The 22890-nt window shown below is 39.5% G+C and overlaps 1 protein-coding gene across 1 annotated transcript in view; it reads left to right on the top strand.

Annotated features, from left to right (window-relative positions):
• The first annotated feature begins 3294 nt into the window (after positions 1-3294).
• LOC147144099 (nuclear factor of activated T-cells, cytoplasmic 1-like) overlaps positions 3295-22890 on the top strand; it is a 66807-nt gene continuing 47211 nt past the window's right edge. Inside the window, exons 1-7 of the mRNA XM_086038122.1 lie at positions 3295-3483; positions 3606-3761; positions 6580-7684; positions 9127-9286; positions 19756-19958; positions 20832-21004; positions 22461-22601. Coding sequence (XP_085894248.1) covers positions 3743-3761; positions 6580-7684; positions 9127-9286; positions 19756-19958; positions 20832-21004; positions 22461-22601 — 1801 coding nt within the window. The 5' untranslated portion in view covers positions 3295-3483; positions 3606-3742. The remainder of the gene's footprint in view (positions 3484-3605; positions 3762-6579; positions 7685-9126; positions 9287-19755; positions 19959-20831; positions 21005-22460; positions 22602-22890) is intronic.

Raw genomic sequence — 22890 nt, 5'->3', positions numbered from 1 at the left:
TGTGCGAGATTGTTATATGTGTGCATTTTAATCCATGAAACCATGACTGTGGGTGGTATGATGAACAATTACGTCTTAGCCATTTTGTTTGCTTGCTATAATATGAATAATTTTGATTGATATTGACTATAAGAATTGAATGTCCTTTACTTAAAACACATGATTTTAGAGTTTGCATTCAGATCAATTTTACATTTATTCTTTAAATAGGCAGTTCATATATAAAAATAAAAACTCGTGACAGAGTATAAAGGGGTGTAAGAATACTGCATGCATGTAAAAATGACAATAAATATATCAATAATAAATGATAATAGTAATAAATATATCAGATATCAAAATGTTCCCCTCGGTATGGGAGTGGCCACAGAGTGACCAGGGGTAGCCTTGGCCATCCCTGGCCACCCGATAGCTCTGGACCTGTGCGGTGTACACAGTGGACTGGTTGCAAGTCAATTGAGGGCATACAGAGGGTCCAAAAAGTATTCATAATCCATTGAATTATTCACTCTTTGTCAAATTTCAGCCATTTGTGTTTTTTCCTCATTAATGAACACACAGCACATCAGATTGACAGAAAAAAATAGAATTGTAGATTTTTTTTTCAGATTTATAATGAAAGAAGAACTGAAATATCACATGGCCATAAGTAATCTCTGTTGTGACCGTTGTATATTTAACTCAGGTGCTGTTTAATTCTTTTGATCATCCTTGACATTGTTCTAAACCTCAATTTTTGTCCACCTTTGTTTAATTACTGGTATATTGATTGGACTTCATTGAGAAAGGCGTACACCTGACTATATAAGATCTTGGAGCTAAATGGATGTCAGAACAAATGAGTATCATGAGGTTGATGAACCTGAATGGGATCTGATACAGAATTGTGGCAAGGCACAGATCTGGCCAAGGTTGCAAATGAATTTCTGCAGTACATGCTGATCATTCCTAAGAGCACAGAGCCATCCATAATTCTTAAAATGGAAAACATTTGATTCTTCTTATAGAGCTGGCTGTCCGGCCAAAATGAGCAATATGGGAAGAAGAAGAGCAGAGAAGGTGAACCCAAAGATCACTGTGACTGAGGTCCAGAGATGCAGTTGGGAGATGGGAGAAATGTCAACCGTCATTCCAACCTTCCACCAGTTGGGGCTTAATGACAGAGTTGCCTGATGGAAGCTTCTCCTCAGTGCAAGACACATGAAGGCCCACAAAGAGTTCGCCAAAAAAGGACTCATAGACTATGGGAAATACTTCATTGGTCTGATGAGACTAAGAAACATTTTTTGTACATAATTCTAAGTGGTATGTGTGGAGAAAAACATGCACGGCTCGTCACCTTGCCCAATACAATCCCAACAGTGAAACATAGTGGTGGCAACATCATGCTGTAGGGGAGTTTTTCATCTTAAGGGACAGCATGAATCGATACTATTCAAGGAGGGATGAACGCGGCGAAGTAGAGAAATATCCAGGGTAAAAAGCTTTTTCAGGTTCCTCAGGATCTCATACTGGTACGAAGGTTCACCTTCCAACAAGATAATGACACATAGCAACAACTAAAGTAACGAAAGAGTGGGTTTGGTACAACTCAGTGACTGCTCTTAAAGCCCCAATTTAAACCCAATTGAGCATTTCTGGAGTGACCGGAAGATGACTCTCCACCAACAATCACCGTTCAGAATGAAAGAACTGGAGAGGATCTGCAAGAAGGAATGGTAGAGAACTTCTTATGTCATTCTCAAGAAGGCTGGTTGTATTAGGTCAAAAAGGTGCTTCTACTCACTTCTGAGCAAAGGGTCTTGATACTTAAAGCCATATGATTGTTCACTCTTTATCTTTTAATAAATCTGCAAAATCTACTACGTCTTTCAGCTATTAAAATGCGTTACTGTGTATATCTTCGTGTGTGAGGGGGACTTAAATTGTTTCAGCAAATGGCTGCAATATGACAAAGTGAAACATTTAAAGAATCTGCAAAAGAATCTTTGCAAAAATGTATTTTAGGTGCCTTCATTAGACTAATCATGGCATTCTGATTAATATTGCGTTTGTGGAATATGAGTACAATTCGGCAAAATCCACCCATTTTTAGCCATCTCAGGGCGCAGACATTTTGTTACTTCTGTCAACTGAAAATGACATCACAGTTGCAAAGAGCTCAAGTGACAACCAATGACGGCTCACCTGTTTTTTGAAGCTGAGCCATGATTGGTCGTTACCTGTGCCCTGAGCAACTGTGATGTCATTTTCAATCGACAGACGTGGCAAAATGGCCGCCCCCCTGAGATGGACAAAAACGGGTGCATTCTACTCCTGAACTCACATTCCACAAACGCAATATTAATCAGAATGCTGTGTTTCCACTAGTGGGCCATATTCTTGTAAAGACAATTTTGGGGCTGACTTCCACTTTAAAGGGATATGAATACTTTCTTTACTCATATATCTGCTAAAATATAATTTAACATAATCCCATTTTGTACACAGAAAAACACATCACCTATTTGCTGCAGATCACACATCACTTTATTTATACATAATTCAGTAGACTTCTTTGAATCAGTTGTGCTGTAACACATATTTATTTTTGTATGTATGTATGTATTTATTTATTTATTTAGTTAGTTAGTTAGTCAGTTAGTTAGTTAGTTAGTTAGTTAGTTAGTTTTGCTAGTTGGTTTGTTTCTGTGTGAATGCAGACAATTGTGTATTTAAATGTACAATATTGAACATGAACATAACAGAACATAACATCATGAACATTTTTCTCTACAAACGACGAGGATACTGCATTCCTCACTATGTTAATTTTATTTTCCTTTTTAATTATTATTACGTGTAGGCCTGCATAAACATATTATTTGTATTATATTGTCTTTATAGTCACAGTAAAATAATATTATTTCCCTTGTCCTTGATTTTGGAGCTCTTTTTAGGTTATAGTTGATGTTTTTAAAAAAAAAAACAACAACAACAACAACGTTTTTTCCTAATCGTTGCACATTACCATGTGAGGAAAATAAATGCAGATCGGAAGATCGGTATTTTCTGTGCGATATACAGTATAGGAATGATTAAGGCAAAGCAATACAGTAATCGCAATAAACACTGATGATCCACTGCTGATTGTAGTGAAGTCCCCGAATGCAAACACCGCGCAAATGAAGGTGTGCGCGTGCGCGCTCGCACACATGCAGACACACACGCGCCTCGGGATCTTATACGGCGGAAAGCATCATCGCTTCGACCAGGAGCTTGCAGCAGCCGGCTGCTAGCGTCATGGATGGGCGGTGCGCTGAGAACGGGTGTTTTCCAGCTTTAAAAGAACCAGAGACTGCCCCTTTGACAAAGCCGCGCTGCGTCATCGACCTGGGGAGACTCTTGGAGACTTTCAATGGGCACACGACAGAATAACTCACCTCTGCCACAAGTTTCTTGAGCAGCGCTCACCTCCTCATTCACTCGGCCAGCACTTACACGGTGTGCACTACTCACCACGTTAATACTACATTCATTAGCTTTACTTTGAATTAGTATTTTACCCGTGACTTTATTATCTAGCGTGCAGTGGGTTTTTTTTTTATTCTTCGTTGCTCATGCAGACTCACAGCCGGAGAAAGTTGTGCACCGCTTGTTGCATGCAGGATACTCCGCTGGAGCGTCTCTTCTAAGTTCAGCTTTGAAGCTCCAGCCAACAAGGAGTGGGGACTCCACTCGTTCAATCACCTTTCTCGCCGCGATGAAATCTGCAGAAGAAGGTAACACCTTCCTCCATATCTCAGCTTGAAATACGTCAATGCCAGTCTTACCTAGACATACTGATAGTGAAATTAGCTCTGCAATATAATTTGTCGAAATTTCTGAGTGACAAGCAAATGAATACACGGTGGGATCAAGCCTACACTATTAATACGTCTCTTTTGTACAAAGCAGCACTGTATTGTGTAAATGATAAATGAAGCGTGGATTAGGTATGACATCCTTCACCCATTTTAAACACTGAATTTAGTGAAATGTATTAAGCAGCGCGGGCATCATATGCCCCATTAGGTGTCTCCAGCAGGTGTTTCACTGCACAGGTTACATTGCATTTAGCCTCGCAGGACCTAAAAATGTCAAAATAATAAATACACTGGAATATGATTGTTGATTATTTGCACAGGGAGGCCTGAGATCAGCGATCATCAGGTGTCTACAAACTTTCGGCTTCACTTCTGCTTGTATAATCCTTCAGCCTGGTTTTAAAATGCAGGCTATGTTGCCTCTTTTATTCATGATTAATGGTACAAAATTTCATTGGGTACACCAAAAGTCATTGATAGTCTGCCTTGTGTGGTTTCCAGTGCTGATGTCACCGGCTTTGTGGATTTGGGATTTCATTTCATCTTTGATATTTCAGATGAACGGGTGCGGGTTTTATTATTATTCATTTTGGCCTAGAGTCTTATAATTGGTAACAGATGTTTTTGTGAGCGTGCATGTGTGTGTGTCGGGGTGTGTGCGTGCAAGTGTGTGTGTGTGCATATGTGTGCGTGTGTGTATGTGTGTGTGATAGAGAGAGAGAGCAAGAGAGGCATAGAATTGTGATGTGTCCGTTTAGGGATGCCGAGTAGCTTGCTTGGCAGGGAGTCATGCTTAACCACTCACAGCCTCAGCAGTATGCCGAAGCCTGCTTTATTATCACACAACTTCACAAGTGTTACACACAGAGCTAAAAACACACATCCTATTGGGGTCCTGCCATAGATTGCTCTCAGCTTGTGTAATGAATGTGGATCCAGGACTCTTAGCTCCAGAAGATACAGATGGCTTCTGTGGGCAACCACCTATCTGTCCCTGAGGTCCCGTCAGTCTCATCCCGCTGTAGACCACAATCCCTGTGGATAAATATATTCATTCTTTAGGCATGCATGCTCGGTTCTGCTAAGAGTACTTTAAAACCAATGGCATAATTGGTAACATTTGTGGAGGGAAGATAGACAGATAGATAGATAGGAGTACATTATGTGTGATTTTGGTGAGGGGGGGGGTAAAACATGAACGTGTGGCAGACTCATAGTGGGACTTTAAATTACTAAATGCTGGTTTATTTTTGTTAATCTGACAGATGAAACCTTAAGGTGATACATAATCAAATAAGACAAGAAGAACGGAAATCCCCATTAGGTGAAGTATTGTGTGAGAAATGCAGCTGATGTGTACCAAAAAGTTGAAAAAAATAAAATAGCGGCTGCAACTCTTAAGAAAGTAAGTCAGGCTTGAAGTAAGGAGGTGTGTCACACTGGGTGGAGCGGGCAGACACAGTATGTCATCTGTTGGGCTCGAGAAGCGCTGAAAGCAGTAAAGAAAAGCATCAGAGGAGATTAAGCTGGGACACACTTTTAGGGAAGTAGAGATGAGTTTTCAGCAAGAGGAGCAAGAGTTGGATTTTAGTTATATGTTTGAGCACAGCCAGTGTGTTTATCAGTCTCAGAGAGGTGAGTAATGCAAATGCATTTCTTTCTTTTATGCAATGTGATAAAAGTGTGTTTGTTGCAATAATTAGAATTATTCTGTTAAATGACAATAAGTCAATATGGAACATACTATACGGTATTTGCACTTCTTGAAGTCAAAGGTAGGTATCATCTTTATAACTGCTTAGGAGCGAGAGAGTGCACATTTTCTAATGAACAACTGACATTATTCGACATACTGCAGGCTATGCTATTACTTCACGCATGCCATTGCACTTGTGGTATAGTGAGCAATGCACAGCACAATAACAACTCTGAAACACATTCTCACAAACGTTTTTTTTTTTTTGATGACCTAGCCGTATAGGATGTGGTGTGTGGCATATTTCATATAAAAGCACAGCATTGCGGTGAACAAATTTAACAAAAGGGAATGCCCTTGCCATTGGCACACTGACTGAACGGCGTACACTCTTTGAGCATTCACCCTCATTGACAATGTTAATAAAAGACAGACATGAAGTTTACAACTGTTGATACAGCAGCAGCTGGTTAGCAGAGGAGACAAACCGACAAGGATTTAGGGTCTCGTTGTGTTGTCTGTTGTTGTTTATCTCGCATGCTTTCTTGTGCTCGTACCTCCGAGTAGGAGTGTGTTATGCTGCAACAGCCTCTCTTTGACTTAATCACAAGCTCAGAGCGAAGCGAGAGTGCTGTCAGATTTCCACAGGGGAGGGCCTAATTCACTCAGTGAGTGATGCAATCAATCAAATAAAGCATGCATCAGTCTGCTGCTGGATGGATTCCTGTAGTGTGCATTTGACAGCAAGGAGTGCCAAACAGAGTCTTAAATGAACTTATCCAGCAAACAGGCTGGCTGTGCAACTTGGGACTACGGATGAACCACATATACAGTAACTGCTTTGAAATGATTGCTAAGCTTCTCCAGATGTTCATAGAATAAAGAAAGGAGTCAGTCTGCCGCTGGTAAGATTTGTATAGGGGTATTGTTTGCACATGTAATCACAGTTAATTATTGCTACAGTATAATGACTACTGGCTACCTTAATCTTTGGGGCACACATGGTTCTATGTTGAAAATGTGCTTGTTTATTTTCAGATGCATTCAGCTACACACCAAATGTCACCCTTTCCCTTCCACTTGGGATGGGCAACCCATGTCTGGCTAGCCAGTACCACACCTTACAGTCCAGCCCAGTTATCTCTGTTACGTCTTGCCATCAGACAGGCTACAACTTCCCAAATGACAACCATGTAGCAACAGGTTATTACCTACCCCACGGTCTGAGACCAAATGGGGCTCCGGCCCTGGAAAGCCCTCGTATTGAAATCACCGCCTACAGCCAGTGCCCTGAGGATCAAGTAGAAGAAAGGCACTGTGACGAGCACATCATCAAAAGAGGTGTAAACTCCATTGTGACACTAACGCTGCCCAATGCAGATGGCTACCGTGATCCCAGCTGCCTCAGTCCTGCGAGCAGCATCTCTTCACGCAGCTGTAACTCCGAAGCTTCCTCCTATGAGTCTGGCTTTTACAACTATGACAACTCCCTGCAGAATTCCCCCTGGCAGTCTCCCTGCGTATCTCCCAGGGGGTCGTCTTCACTTTTGTCCTGCCCGCATGCCAGCGGCCCCGCAGCCTCCCCCAACAATTCACCCTCCACATCCCCTCAGATCGGAGCAGTGGCTGAGGAAGGCTGGGCAGCTCAGCCGCGGGACTCCCGGCCCAACTCTCCTTCCCTCAGTGGAGGTGGTGGATGCAACAATATCAGCATCGCTGGCGTGGGGAAGAGAAAGTACAGCTTCAACGACACTCCCTACCACCAGCCACCCTGTTCACCCCACCAATCTGCCACCCCTTCCCCACATGGCTCCCCTAGAGTCAGTGTCACAGATGAGAACTGGCTTGCCAATGCCAACCAGTACACCAACTCCGCCATTGTGGCTGCTATCAATGCTCTGACCACAGATGGAGTGGTAGACATGGGAGAAGGGATCCCAGTCAAGACACGCAAGATTGTAGATCATTCACCTTCCATGAGCCTCAAGGTGGAGCCAAGTGGAGAAGAGCTCAGTCATGAGGGGGAGATCAGTCCCGAGGACTATCCTTCTCGCCTCGTTTTAAAGAAGGAGAACTACTGCGGAGGGTTCCTGGAGGTGCCCCAGCATCCCTACTCATGGTCTAAACCCAAGCATTACCTCAGGTAGGTATCACATGATTCAATAAATTACAGATAAATAGATTTGTTGTCCTGTTTTTGTAGTTTTTTGTTACACATTTTAAGAACACAGAAGGGTACCCACTCGAGCCGCCACAATCTCTTTTGAATATGAATATAGAGGAACAATTAAAATCCCAAATTGCAGTACAGTGGCCTACAGTACAGCATGCACGGATGATGCCTTCCATGTTTTTTTTTCAGCAAGGTTCATGTTTTACAAATTCAAATTGTGCTCCTCAAGACATCGTTTTCCATGCCAATAGCACACCTTCCTGCCGGAAATAAAGTGTTTGATTAAGATAGTGAGCAACAGGAAGTAAGAGTGACAGGCCTGGTTGAAGTGGAAACAGTCTGTGGATTAATCAGCCGTCTCGCTGCTGTGGTCTGTCGCGCCATCAGACCATCTCATTTTGTAGCCACGGTGATGTCATGCTCCAACCGGACAGATAAAGTCTTGTGGTGGGAAATCAGTTCGTTTTGGGTCAACAAACAGCGTGCAAGTTCCACAAATATGCAAGAGATTGGTTTCAGTTGAGCCACCCTTCAGGTCAGGGATTCTGCATTTACCATTGTCTTCGACATGTTTGTTTTGGTTAAGATATCGCTGCGCTGATCGCATGGGAAGCGCTTTCTCTCCAGGGAGAGAACAATGATGTTGAGGGAGGTCAGTTGTAGCTTCAAGAGGCAGATATCATGGTCCAGTGTAGGGTGTGATGCTGATCCCATTCCAGTGTCTTATTCTATTGTCTGGTAGTTTAGGGTGACTTTATATTTTCCTTGTTATCAAATTTAAATCAATCAACAATGAATCAATGGGACTGAGTTTCAGTGTGTATGTGTGAGATTTGTTTTTGGAGCTCAGAAATGTCGTCCCTCCCACCTTGCAAGCTCACAGCGCTTGTTCCCACTTATAGTATGTGACAATATAGTATTAACACACTGAACTTGTAGCCAAAGCAGACTGGTCTCTCTTTTTTCATTAATAAAAATAAATTAAATAAAGTGAGAGAGACATCATTACCCAGGCTCAGGGGATTACACGTGATTAGATTACAGACCATGATGAAATGGAGAAGGATTAAGACAAGTTTGAACTACACAAAGTGTCCAATATTAAGGCCAATTTAAAGCAAGATCAGAAGATTTTGACTTTGACTTCTTTGTCAGATCTGGGGCTTGTGGAAAAATATCAAACCTCAAGCAGTTTCATTGAGAATAATAGACGGTAATGAAAAGACAAATGTAAAGACCTGCAGCCATATGTCACATACAGTATGTGTTCAAAGTAGTAGGCTGGAAATTTTAAACAGAGCGGCCATGTTTTCACCACTATCCCAATGTTGGATTTTTTAAAAATAATTTTTTATTAAGACTGTTTCAGAAGTTATTTCAATAATAATCCATAATTTGCAATCTTATTACAGCCCATCCCTGCCAGCACTTGACTGGCAGCTTTCATCCTGCTCCGGTCCATACAGTTTACAGATCGAGTTACAGCCAAAGTCCCACCACAGGGCCCACTATGAGACTGAAGGCAGCCGTGGGGCAGTCAAGGCTCTTTCTGGAGGCCATCCAGTTGTCCAGGTATGCTGACTATACTGCATTCTAATAGGTTAACCGGTTCTGCCCTGGGTGTAATGCTACAACACAGCTGCATTAGCTGTGACAAACTGAACTTTTTTTTTTTTCCCAGAAGCAAGCTTGGATACATAATTTTTGGCTGTTGTTATAAAGTAATGTGACAATGTTCTCCATGATGTGAAGTTTAAATCTTTTTTTGGGTGGGCCCATTACTGGGTCCAAACCTGTTGAAAATGCCAGGTTGAAGACAAGTGCAACACACAGAAAACATTGCTATTAGGTCAGATTGTCTGATTGTATGAATGCAACAATGTCTGGAATCATCACAGAAAACAAAGACAATATGTCTGTGCTGTCATTACAGATATATTAAAATAAAACAGAAAACAATAGGGAACAGAATGTTTCTCTGTTGAAAACCATCGATGCCACATTCTGCTCCACATTGTAGATTAAAATCTGAATTACAATCACGTGTGTTGGCCAAGTAGTTTAAGAACACATAGAGAATGAGTCACAGGAATTTGATGTCCATCTACTACTAAAGCACACCAAAAAAAACCGACATATAACAAAATAACATTTCATATATATAAACTAATGTACAAAGTATTGTCCATAAAATCACCAATAAATGCAAATGCCCCCTATGATCAGAAACAGAAGTGAGTAACAATAACAGAGTAGGTGCAGGGACAGATAATGATAATAATAACAATAATAATAATAATAATAATAATAATAATAATAATAATAATAATAATAATAATAATAATAATAATGTTGTACATTGTTGCAATGCATAAATATTTGAATAATTTTATAAAGGATTTTTTGTAGTATCAATATTAATTTGTGCATTTGTAATGCCTTAATTTTAGTGAGGTCGCTAGGTTAACACACGGGCGTAGCCATAAATGCAATTGTACAGTATAAGGATGCTAATAAACACTGAAATTTCACATTTAATATCATGAATGTATGGGGCCAGTACCCCTTAATTATGACAGGGCAGCCACAACTTAGGGCTCACAGGCTAAAAAATGTCGGACCCCGAGAGGCAGAATATTTTCGATAGTTACTAATAGTTTGATAGCTAGTAATGAATCTCATTTGATATCTACTGACCAATTAAGTGTCCGGTGAGTAAAGTAAATGTTTATAAAATTAAAAAAAGAATTTCCATTTCCTATGTACAGTGAATCCTCACATACTCGTTCGGCAACCGCAAATTCTTGTATTTGCGAATTTTGTTTTCAATATTTTCTTTATTTTTAAATATTTGGAGAAAGCCAAACATTGTTTGGTTTTGTGGAAAACGCTCATTGGCGAATCATTTTCTGGACTAAAAAAAAAAAAAAAACACGCACACAAAATAAAAAGGTTAATTTTATGGTCAAATAAGTTTAATACTCGTGTATATATTTTTTTGTTCCACAAAAAGAGAATGTTGAATATTGTTCAGATATATGAAGCACTTTAAAGGTTTTGTTTACACTGATGTTTTAATGCATAAAAAGAAGCAGCTTATTCTGATAATAATATAAATTTGTGTTTAAAAAGAGAACTAGCTTGTTCTGGTTGCAATGTTTTTCTACATTTTTCACTGTGTCATCACGTAGTGTCGAATCATTAAGTCTTATATCGATATGTTTCGTATCAGCCCAAAAACACATACAAAAAAAAAAAAAAAAAATATATATATATATATATATATATATATATATTTTTTTTTTTTTTTCCCCCAATGCATTTTAAATGCATCCATAGATAATATTTAAGATTTTTAATATTCGTGGGCTGTCCCGTTCCCGATCCCGCTGTCCACTGCATAGGAAATTTGAAGTTTTGCACTGTCATCTACAGGAGTATATTGTGTTTGAATTCAATTTCAATGAGTTTCAATCAATTGCTGAAAATGTTAGTCTTAGCGTCAAGCGGCTCCTACTGACTCAATTAGCATGGATCAGGACCATAACAGTTGTGCTTGGCAAACACTTACAGAGCACATTAGTATCGCCAACAGAGAGCACAGAGCGTCTTTCATCCTCATCACACCATGTGGGCATCTTGGTTTACACAAGGTGGTGATATAGAGAGAAGAACCATTCGAAGCAAATTTTTGCAAATTAAAATGGGTTATTATCCAAGAGTGAATTCAAAGGTTTAACGCGGCTATTTATTATGAAAAAGATGAACAAACATAAATGACAAAATCCAAGGGGTTACCTTTTATTATTATTATTATTATTATTATTATTATTATTACTATTGTTGTTGTTGTTGGTAACCAGCAAATTTAAAGGTTGGTAGTTCTACTTATTGTGAGATTTCGACAGCAACACAGCTGCTTTGTGAATGATGTAATGGTGTCAATGACCTGATGATGTTGTGAGCACATCCTCGTATGTTCAATGTCAATGGCACTTGACAGCTTCAGGGCTGTCAACCATTAGGTTTTTTTTAAATACCAAGAACTCTGATTTAAATACACACTTTTTTACACCCAGCAAACACTTTCCAACAATTTAATAAGATACAATGCTTGAGTGAAATAAAAATAAAATCTAATTTTACAAAGCCACACTGAGATTTGAAACATCATAGAGCTATTAAACGGGAAGGAACCTTTTTTTTTTTACAATATGTTCTTTGCTGCCCCACTAGTTCAAAGATGGTGTTCTGATGAATATTTCTTTGTTTATGTATTTATTTATTTATTTATTACCTGTTTTCTCAGTTTGGTCATGTGACATTCAAATGTAGGAGAAGCTATATGAAAATGGACCCCTGATTTATACAATTATTGTTACAGTTGTACTAACAATAGTAGGCTAGTATTTGCATGGTCTATAACAAGGGTCACCATACTTTTTTAAGATGAGAGATATATCTTGAGTGTGAATTAATGCGAAGGGCTACCAGTTTGCTATACCCACGTCTGAAATAACAAATTTACTCAAAATACCCTTAATAACATTGCTGCTATAATAATAATAATAATGAATGGTATTAATTTATGTGAATATACTGATCATGTTATTCATTTCTCACAGTAATTAGGATAACATCTGAATACCAATAAGCAACACTTCATTTCTATAAATGATAACTTCTACAAAATGCAAGGAAATCACAATGTCCATTACCTATCCTAGCTATTTATAGAACATGCACGGGATACTCATGCGGTACAGGGTCGTGTCATCAAATATAATATTTACTTATTGTCCTTTGCATTGCAGTAAGTAGTCTTTTTAAAACTGAAGCTCATTAAGAATTACTTCCGCTCATCAAAGGCGCAAGAGCGCTAAAATGGTTTGGCGATCATAAGCATCAATTATGTCCTTGCACAGCAATTGTTGTACAATAACCTCATTGATGACTTTCCATACAGAAACTGCAGACATGTTTCTCTATAAATGGCACACATGCACGTTCGCTTTACATTTGTTCATTTATTTATTTTAGGTTGAAGTTGTTTTTATTTAGTATGGGTGAATTCATTTTATTTCATTTCCGCTGTTTACTTTTTATTTTCAATAGCGGCTGTCAAATAGCATGTTTTGATATGGTCATTTTGTAGCTATGATAAATTTGGGATGGCAAGAGGTGAGGTGGGGGGTCTCCAAATGAAATTTTTCCAAGGGTCCCAATTTGGTCAGGTGTGGCCCTGTTTTTGTGTTTACTGTATATGCAATGGCTGCTTATAATTTTGTTTAAAATAAGTTTTTTTTAATTTAATCATAATAATATATTACTTATCTATGAGTAGCAGCTTATTAATACAAGACAATTTATTGCTTTATTAAAATATAAAATTACTAAATTACTATGGAACACAGTTGAGATTAGCATGTTGGCATGGCCCTAGGGGAGTGTTCCTATTTCTCATGTAGGACCCCTCGGAACATTCATTGAAGAGGGTCTGATATTGAGAGGGTTTTTTTTTGTTTTATCAGAGAGTACTGCGAGGTACAAAGTCTTATTCTTAATTCTTGCATTTTTATTTAATGTGTATTCAGTTGTGTTGTTGTAATCATGAAGGATAGGACACGCCATATTCCCCAGTGCTCATGAGTGGCAGGCGGTGGATTGGTGAGGTGCAGTCAAGGAGAATAAGTCAATAATGACACAGGGGCACGGGTGTAGGAAGCAGCCAAGGAAGTGTGTGTGCAAAAGCCAGAGCAAAAAGAATGAGAAGGGGCAGAGGGAATCAGCGCAGCTGGGCCTCGGTTCGGCTGCCTCTGGAGATGCTCTGTATCCTGCTGATTAGGGCCTTGGTGGCCCTGAGGTTGGCTGAGCATGGTGCTAGTTGTAGAGACAGGAGGGGATGTTTGTGGTAAAGAGTCACTTCGTACTGCCCCTCCCCTCTCCACGCTTCAGTGCCCCCCTCTCAGAGGGAGTTGACAATGTCACTCCTTTCGAACTGCTCATCCTTCGAGCATTTCCCAAACCTGCACAAGCAGGACACCCTGCACTGAAGCTCAGTCATGCTCATGGGCACACACACTGTGAGTGCTGGCGTGTGTTGGAAAGCATTGACAGGTGAAAAAACAGCTTGATTAAAAACATCGAGGGATACAGTGTTTGTACAGTGCCCTAGAGACAGCAACAGACATTCAAGTGGAAATGCTGAACTGCTCGTTTATTATTGTTGACATGTCCCAAAACAAGCAGGCATGTTTTGCTGCGCTTTCAAGTGCAATCATAAGGTCTGACATTAGGGCTGTTCGATTTTGCCTAATAAGAAAATCCCGATTATTTTCTCTCAAATCCGATTTTACGATTACGGTTTCTTTGTAAAATAAAAAATAATGAAAAGTATTTTGAATGTCTTTTATTTAAACTTAATTTTTCTTTCTTTGAATTTAAAATGCCAGTCAATTTAACTTAATACACACAGAACAATCCATTGGGATTAAAAGCATTTTACTCAATCGATTTCAGATCTGTTCTTAATTACACCAATAATGAAAGAAGAAAGTGCATATACCATCTGAAACGAAATCATCAACATGAGAGAAGGTAGACAGTCAAGCCTGTAAACCAAACAGTCTGTCAGCAAGTCATTTTGCCAACCAGCTAGTAACTAGCCTTTCACCTTTCTCCCTGGTCTTACTTAAACATAAATCAATGATTAGTGCAACACTGTCCCTCAATAATACAATGCACTTTCAAGCTTAAGTACGGATGCATAGCCCGACTGGACCAGAGGTCCGTAATAGAGGAGAAAAAAAAGGGACGACTTTCAGACGTTGAGTTACTTGCTCACAGGTTGTATTGTACATGCGGGGCACACATTACATTACAGATCTATTTTTGCCCGATTTATTAACTAAACGCTCACTTGCCTGAGCAAATAGCTGAATCGCCGGTAGCCATGGATGTTGTTGTTGTTGTTGTTGTTATCGGACTTTGCGCTCGTGGGAGGACGCGCAAATGCAGAGGGAACTACGGTGGCTTAGGTACACCAAAAATAACAAAAATCAAACGTGCCGAATTGAACGTTTTTAACATCCTTTTATCCAGAAAATTTGGTTGCAGTTCAAAATCACTTAATCGAGCGTCATCATTATTTTTGCACAGAATAAAGAAAAGTTGCGAGTAATTTCAGACAAATTTTGTGAGAGCATGTTCAACACTTCATTTATGGTGGCATGGGTGAGTGGAGTGTTTGAAATGATCCAATTAACCATGGCATAAGCCACTGCCCTATTGTTGCTTTTTCTGAGTCTCAATGCAAATCAATTTGATTGTCATTCCAACATTTTTATATTTATTCTGGACTCGCACTCCATCCTCCTGACTTCAATTTGATATTCATAACCTCACGATTGGGAGTTTTTGCGACACCCAGGGCTGCTTTTTCACTTTATTTAAAGCAGCCAACCATTGCGGGATGGAGAGGGTCTACGGTAATCTATTGGCTCCTATCATAGTTTTACAACCAATCTGCTCTTTTACCACAAATATGCCAAAAGTCCACAAAATGATTTTCAAAGCTGTGCTTTGGAAAACCAATAACCTGGTTTACCTATATCGCTCTGACATTGAATGATGTATTTTTGTCCAGAGGGAAACAATGGGGGGAACTAACCCAATACAAATTGTTTTCATTGTGATTATTGTGAACCGACTCGATCTAAAATACGGGTTCTGATAAAGATGATGCAACAGCTTTTAGGCTCATATTCCATCAGGAAACACATAGACATTCAACAGGCCCTTAGTAACAAAAGACAATAACACCTGTGGAGTATTAACCCTAACATATAGGACAATCCTGCATATGGCTAGTTCATGCAGGATAATGACAGGCCTATAGGGCTTTCTGCCTTCCTCAGTCACACAACCTCACTCACTTTCTTATTAAGTCTAAAGCAGCAACAGACATGGAGTAATTTCAACAGGATGTGACCATCATCCCTATTAACATGTGCGTGACTTAATACCCATCTCCCTTCCTCTGAACCTATATGTAATACACATCACATTTGCAGTATGTTTTCCAAGACTGCGACATGAAAGACCTCAGAGAAACATGTGTTCGATCCTTCGCACATGCAATCTCACCTTGGATCCAGTATTCACTTTCTGTGTAATTTCCCAAAGAAATACGGTACACAATATACAATGTCAAATTTCTTTCTAGATATGAAATGCCGACATTGGTTTGATACTAACAAGGCTTTGGTTCAAAACCAGTGTCGGAGTTTTCGTTCTTTTGATATTTTGCTAGACTTTGCACAGGTAGAGTTTGGTGTCACGAGACGTTTGAGCCTTTGTGCACCGTTGTCTGAGTAATCTTTACCAATCCTAGCGGCATCCCTCATTTCAGGGCAGTCCAAGTGCAGTACACCCGAGTATGCCGTGCTTGACATTGCAAATTTAGAAATAGACCACGCTGGGTCATTGGCGTGTATACTGCAAGATTTTCCCTTGAGGATGATGTAGTTGGCCATGCACATAGTGTGGGTAATTGGAGACCGCCTTATACCTGCACTACCGTGCGTCCGTGTGAAACCCCCCCCAGGCGCCAATAGTGACAGGGGTGCTATAAAATACTTTTAACGTGATAATGATTATAATTTGATCAATGAAATGATTTCTACAAAGATTCAGAGGATGAAAAATGAATCAACATAAACGGAACACCAATGGCTACGGGTAGTGTAGCAGTTCAAGTCTGCATGATATTGCTGTGAGCGCAATTCTTTGTAAATTTATAATTTTACTGGAATCTTCTTATTGCCTCAAGGCAGCTTTGGTAGGATCTGGCTGTCGTAGAGCCCTTAAAGAAAAATGGTTGAAATACTGTAACTATTGCTATAATATCAAGAGCAATTGTCAGCATGAAACCAAATTTAAGGATTGTATATCAAGCCGTTAATCAGTGGAAATTTGTGATGGTGGAGTAAGTTTAAGAAAGAAGTGAGAGCTGTGATGAGCATAGATTAAATTGAATACAGCAAACGCTTGTTGCAAGACTATCAGCATATGGCAGAAAGGCAGATGTGATATTGCCGAAAGGTCGGAATCCACTCCTCTGTTTCTCCTCCCCTTCCCCTGCCAAAGGAGGGCTATTTTGCTGCTGCTACTGATCTTCTTTTCTCGTTCCCAAATCTCTGCGCCACGTGTACTTCTTCAAGTCATGACTGTTCTCCAGGCAGTGATGAAATGAGGAAAAGAAATCCGCCTCTGCAAGCCTGCATAGTGTATTCACACTGGATAAGGCTGGAAGTGTGTAATTCTCTACAAAGTAAATTTAAAGCTCACAAATGTATACATATAGTTTATGGATCTTTTATGATGAATTTTCAAAACCTATAAGAGCCCGGCAGTGGCTCATAAGGTGATGAATGATGCAAAGTCACTAGGGGTGCACCTTCCTCTCGCTTTTCAGCTTGACACCCCTCCACATCATCACAACTGATCCAGACAATACAGCTGCATCCAATTACACAATTAATGCATCACCTGCCACATCCGCAATGTTTCCAGTTGACAAATGGCTCAGCACACTCGCTTGCAGTGGGGGTTGTACTATGGCTGACACAGAAGCAGAGGTTGGAAATCTGCAAATCTAGCCTCTGTTCAGAATTATAAAATAAATAGTAAGTATAAGCGGGAAAAAAAAATGCAAAACTCATCTGGTCAAACTCTCTGTGGTCCAATCCTCAGATTTTTGAGGAAAGCCACTGTGATAGACCACAATCAAAATTTAAATCACCATCTTGGTGTCTCGCCTTTGGGAATTCTGTAACATGAAGACGTTGTGCACTCGACAATATTTGAATGAGCATCACTGAGGTGCTGCAGGAAGGGGCAGCTAGGTGGCCTGGAGAGAGGGTCAGAGGAGTACATATGTTAAAGAAATAGTCTGATAGAGGGGACTGCTGAGAAGTCTAATGTCACAAAGACTACCTGACCTCATGAATCATTTCCTCCACTGCATGAGAGCTCACGAGGATTCAAGTGGGGATGCCATATCATTGTGTGCTACCACAAGATGAGTGAGGGGATAAAGAACCACCCTCCAACCTAATAACCAAACCCCATTCACCCCCCCTAACCCCCCCGCCCGCGCTTCTCCATATAGCCACGTGGCAGCTGAGGTAGTAGTTGGAGGGCCAAAATATTTTAAAAATAGCTCTGTTAATAGTCAATGCTGTCATTCGTCAAATTTGTACCATCAGCTATTGTGCTCTCAAGAGTCAATACAAGTAACTAGTAGCATGGTTAATTACTCCTGGTGGCACCATAACTAAAAAAAAAACAAAAAGAAAAAAACTGTGGTGGTGAGATCACCTCATAAATGAAGTGGTCCCATGGGATGGCAAGACTTCAAGAAGCTCCTGACCTCGGCCTAACTCACTGATGACTTTCATGTGTGACTGGCTCACAGGTTGAGGCAGCTGCTAGAGACTCTCAGTGCAGGGTGGGGAGAAAAAAAAATACAGTAGAAATGGGACCCTTTAGAGTCCTTATTTTACTAGTCCCTTTCCATCTCCTGCATATCTGAAACAAAAATATCAGGTTTGGTGTAGATGTAGAGCTAATTTGCAACCTGTTGAATAATTCCAAACACATTTTTTCAATTGTTATTGTGTACTTAAAAAAAAATCCGCCTTGTCACAGTCCAACCTCAAAATGACTGATGTTGATATTTATTTTACATGGGTAGAATTTGTTTCATTTTAAACAAGCCAGCAGTCTAGTCAGGAATATACATTAGATATGTAAATTACATTTTGAAAGTGTCTTATTGCTACTAAAGTAAAGTCCTTGAATGCATGAACTCAACTGTACCGATATGGCATTCATCTGCTGTCCTCTTTTTTTATAATAGGTTTGAAGTTACATTTTTTTCAGAAAAAAAAATTGTCTCAAAAAACGAGACTTCAAACTCAAATGTGTCAAATGTGTTCTCATGCAAAGACATACAGTAGGTTGCCAATGAAGCACTAATTTCCACAAATCTCAAGTGACATACTGTACCTCTTTGGTCCTCTGCCTGCTTTCCTTATCCTCAGACCTTATCCATGCCCTTTCAAAACTAATTATAAACCCATTAATCTGCTCATGTCATAGGTTACATGTGGTATTTATTTTGTTAGGTGACTCAGTCCATTAGACAAACAGCCAGGGTCTTTTATTCCTTTCGACAGTACTGCTGTTTTCACTCGGACTGAGCTCAAAGAAAATTGGTCTGAGGTGATGTGCTGGTGTTTGCTAGGGTAATTGACCAATTAGTGTGATTTTGTCGGATGGCCATGGCTTGCTGAGCCTTGGTTTTGACTATATGATCATTCACAGTAGAAGCCATACTGTCAAGTAGCCAACTGAATAGATCCAACACCTCTTTGATGTATCAAATAGACTTTTCTGAAATCTTAAGTCAACATATATTGTTTATCTCTCCCCAACCCCCCAACATCTGCTTATAACCCTGCATAAACACTGAAGTGTAAAGACTGTGCATATCCTGGGAGGTCTGCAGAAGACAGCTGGATTCAGCACAAATCCAGATTTTGGTCTGCTCAGAAATCCCTCATAAAGTATCAGTTGACTTCTACAATTTGCAGCCCAGCGTATCTGTTCAGATTTCTGTGCCATTATACACTTGGTTAAATTATATAATTGTGTTACCTTAGACAGTCAGAAAATGATCCGTGCTGCTGAAATTAAATTGGCATCAGTTTTATATATATTTATAAATACATATTTTATATATATATATATATATATATATATATATATATATATATATATATATATATATATATATACATATATATATATATATATATATATATATATATATATATATATATATATATATATATATATATATATATATATATATATATATATAGATATATACACACACGTCTAAATGAAGAATTGCTTCAAAGGAGGTCTTTAAACCTGGTATTGGCTCTTACCTGACTCCTTTGTCGTCCCGCCAGCTTTATGGCTACATGGAAAGCGAGCCGCTCACGCTACAGCTGTTTATAGGGACCGCAGACGACCGCCTCCTGCGACCACATGCCTTCTACCAGGTCCATCGCATCACTGGCAAAACCGTATCCACTGCCAGTCATGAAGTCCTGCAGTCCAATACCAAAATTCTGGAGATCCCTCTGCTTCCTGAAAACAACATGAGAGCTATGTGAGTTATCTTAGAGCTTCACAAGTCCACTATCAATGGTTCACTTTCCACATTTTAACTGATAGCCCTGACTTTGAGATAAACAAACAAATCACAGTTCTCTTTCTCTACACCTTCTTGAATTTTGCTTTAGCTCCAAAAGCAGAATTTCTGATGAGAGACACTGTACACTGTACATATGCCCATGAGAGTTCATATTCATATTTATTTTTACCCATGAGGTATATTCGTTCCTAGGTGAAATAAGTACACATTGTTGACACTTCATAAGAAAAGCAGCTGTCAAATATTGACAGAGCTATATGAGCCATACAACATGAATTAAAATGATGAAATATGTCTGGGATATGTTACTAAGAACATGATGCATTTTTATTAATGTGGCATAAGTAGACATCGGTTTAGCTGAGAGGGAAAAGCCAACACCATAGGAGGAGCTATCACAAGTATATGCTGTAGATGCAGTATATTGCATAAAGTAACAATTTCCCATATTGGTGATGCGAGTAAGTAGTAAGTAAGAAGTGTAAGGCCTACTTAAGTATATAGTATATGCCGTACTGTAAAACACAATAATGCAGTGAGACCCTTAAAACTGAAATGTGTTGTGTTTTTTTTTTAATTAACAATATCCGGGTCATCATCTAATTGACTTCCAAGGGTGACCTAAGTACCGTTTCTTCATTGGGGAAACTGTTTTTAATGCTCAGAGTTTAGGTTGCAAATCTCAGCTCTTAATTTTTCTATTATTTACAGGAAATATATGGTTTTCTTAGTTGCAATAAGTGTAAAAACACAGACATGAAAAGTCCACAATTTCTCCTTAATTCTGTGTCTTTTACATGGTGCTAATGTGTTTTTTATTTGCCCCAGAATTGATTGTGCAGGCATCCTAAAGCTGCGCAACTCAGACATTGAGCTTCGCAAAGGGGAAACAGACATTGGACGTAAAAACACCCGAGTGAGGTTGGTGTTCCGAGTACACATCAACCAGCCCAATGGCAGGACCGTGTCCTTACAAGCTTCCTCTAACCCCATCGAGTGTTGTAAGTATTACTATCCTAAGTCTCTCTCACACACACAAAGAAAAGCCTTCCTCTTGGCTATTTCAGTTGAAAAGTGGCATCAAATGGTTCCAATACACTTAAGCTTCTATTTTCTAGAACATCTGCTCACAATAAATTTTCAATCATCAAAGCAATTTGCAAAGGTAATAGATATGCGATGCCAGACATATGTTATCCATCTCAATATGTATTCTATGATCAGGAGCATATACTGTAAGTGTGTGTGCGTGTATATTATATATTATATTATATACATACATACATACATACATACATACATATATACATATATATATATGTGTGTGTATATATATATATATATATATATATATATATATATATATATATATATATATATATATATATATATATATATATATATATATATATATATATATATATTTATATATACACATATATATGGGCGGCACTGTGGTCAACTGCTTAGCACGTCCGCCTCACAGTTCAGAGGTCGTGGGTTCAATCCCGGCCCCGGCCTCCCCGTGTGGAGTTTGCATGTTCTCCCCGTGCCTGCGTGGGTTTTTTCCGGGTACTCCGGTTTTCTCCCACATTCCAAAAACATGCATGGCAGGTTAATTGAACACTCTTAATTGCCCCTAGGTGTGATTGTGAGTGCGAATGTTTGTTTGTCTCTGTGTGCCATGCAATTGGCTGGCAACCGATTCGGGGTGTCCCCCGCCTATGAAGACAACTGGGATAGGCTCCAGCACTCCCCACGACCCTTGTGAGGATAAGTGGTATAGATAATGGATGGATGGATGGATATATATATATATATATATATATATATATATATATATATATATATATATATATATATATATATATATATATATATTTATATACTTTTATATGGTCAGACACAGACACGTACAATCGGGGTCTCTAAGTTATGATCATTATCAGCTTTATTATATACTGTATTTTTGCAGTTTAAAATCATCCCACTGACCGCCGCACAGCTATGGAGTGCGGGAGGCAAGGTGGGAGCTAAACACAGATTTACATTCAAGATGAAATGTTCACTTCACAGATCTGTGATCTCCCTAGCCAACTTTGTCATCTGCCCGAGGAGGTCTGCTTGCAGTTCCTTATAAATGTACTTTGGGCCCCTTGACCCGGACAGTAATTTAAGAGAGTGAGAGGAGCCACCTCAATTGCCGGTGAATCAAGTTGGCTGTGTTCACACCCACAACAGTGCTAAACTGCCCTTTTTAAAATTTTCCATGCTGCACCCGCTTGCACGCAACTGCGAAAATACCAACACTTGGTGTTGCCTGCCCCTGCACAGATTTATACTGTGTCTCACGTCAGATTTTTACCAGGCATTAAAATAGAGCCCCAAGTGTTTGATTTTTTTTCTGCTTAAATCTGAGTTTTCCACGTGTAAACACTGTATGTGTCTCTTTCTCAGCCCAGCGCTCAGCACAGGAGCTTCCTTTGGTGGAGAAGCAGAGTATGGACAGTTACCCTGCAACTGGAGGCAAAATGATGGTGCTGAGTGGTCTCAATTTCCTCCCTGACTCAAAGGTGGTGTTCGTGGAGAAGGCCCAGGGTGAGTCGCGGTGACCAGTACATATTTACCACATTGACATTAAATATCCAATCTCACTCTCTTAGTGTCTCTTTTAAATGTGGCCCTTCTCCTCTCCTTCACAATTCTTCCTCATTCAATTCGCCCCAACAAAATACAGCAGGACTTGCCATCGAGCCACATGTGTTGTGCATTAGGCCACTATATTTTTAACCAAAGCATATTTACATTTGCTGAAGTTTCCATTGTCGGTTCACTGACGCTTGCCACAAGTTAAGGAATGAATCACAACCATGGCATGTTGGATGAC

This window comes from Filicampus tigris, chromosome 8 (genome assembly GCF_054856515.1).
Source record: "Filicampus tigris isolate MCC_2025a chromosome 8, RoL_Ftig_1.0, whole genome shotgun sequence".
NCBI classification, from domain to species: Eukaryota; Metazoa; Chordata; class Actinopteri; order Syngnathiformes; family Syngnathidae; genus Filicampus; species Filicampus tigris.
This window is presented reverse-complemented; position numbering and strand designations above follow the sequence as displayed.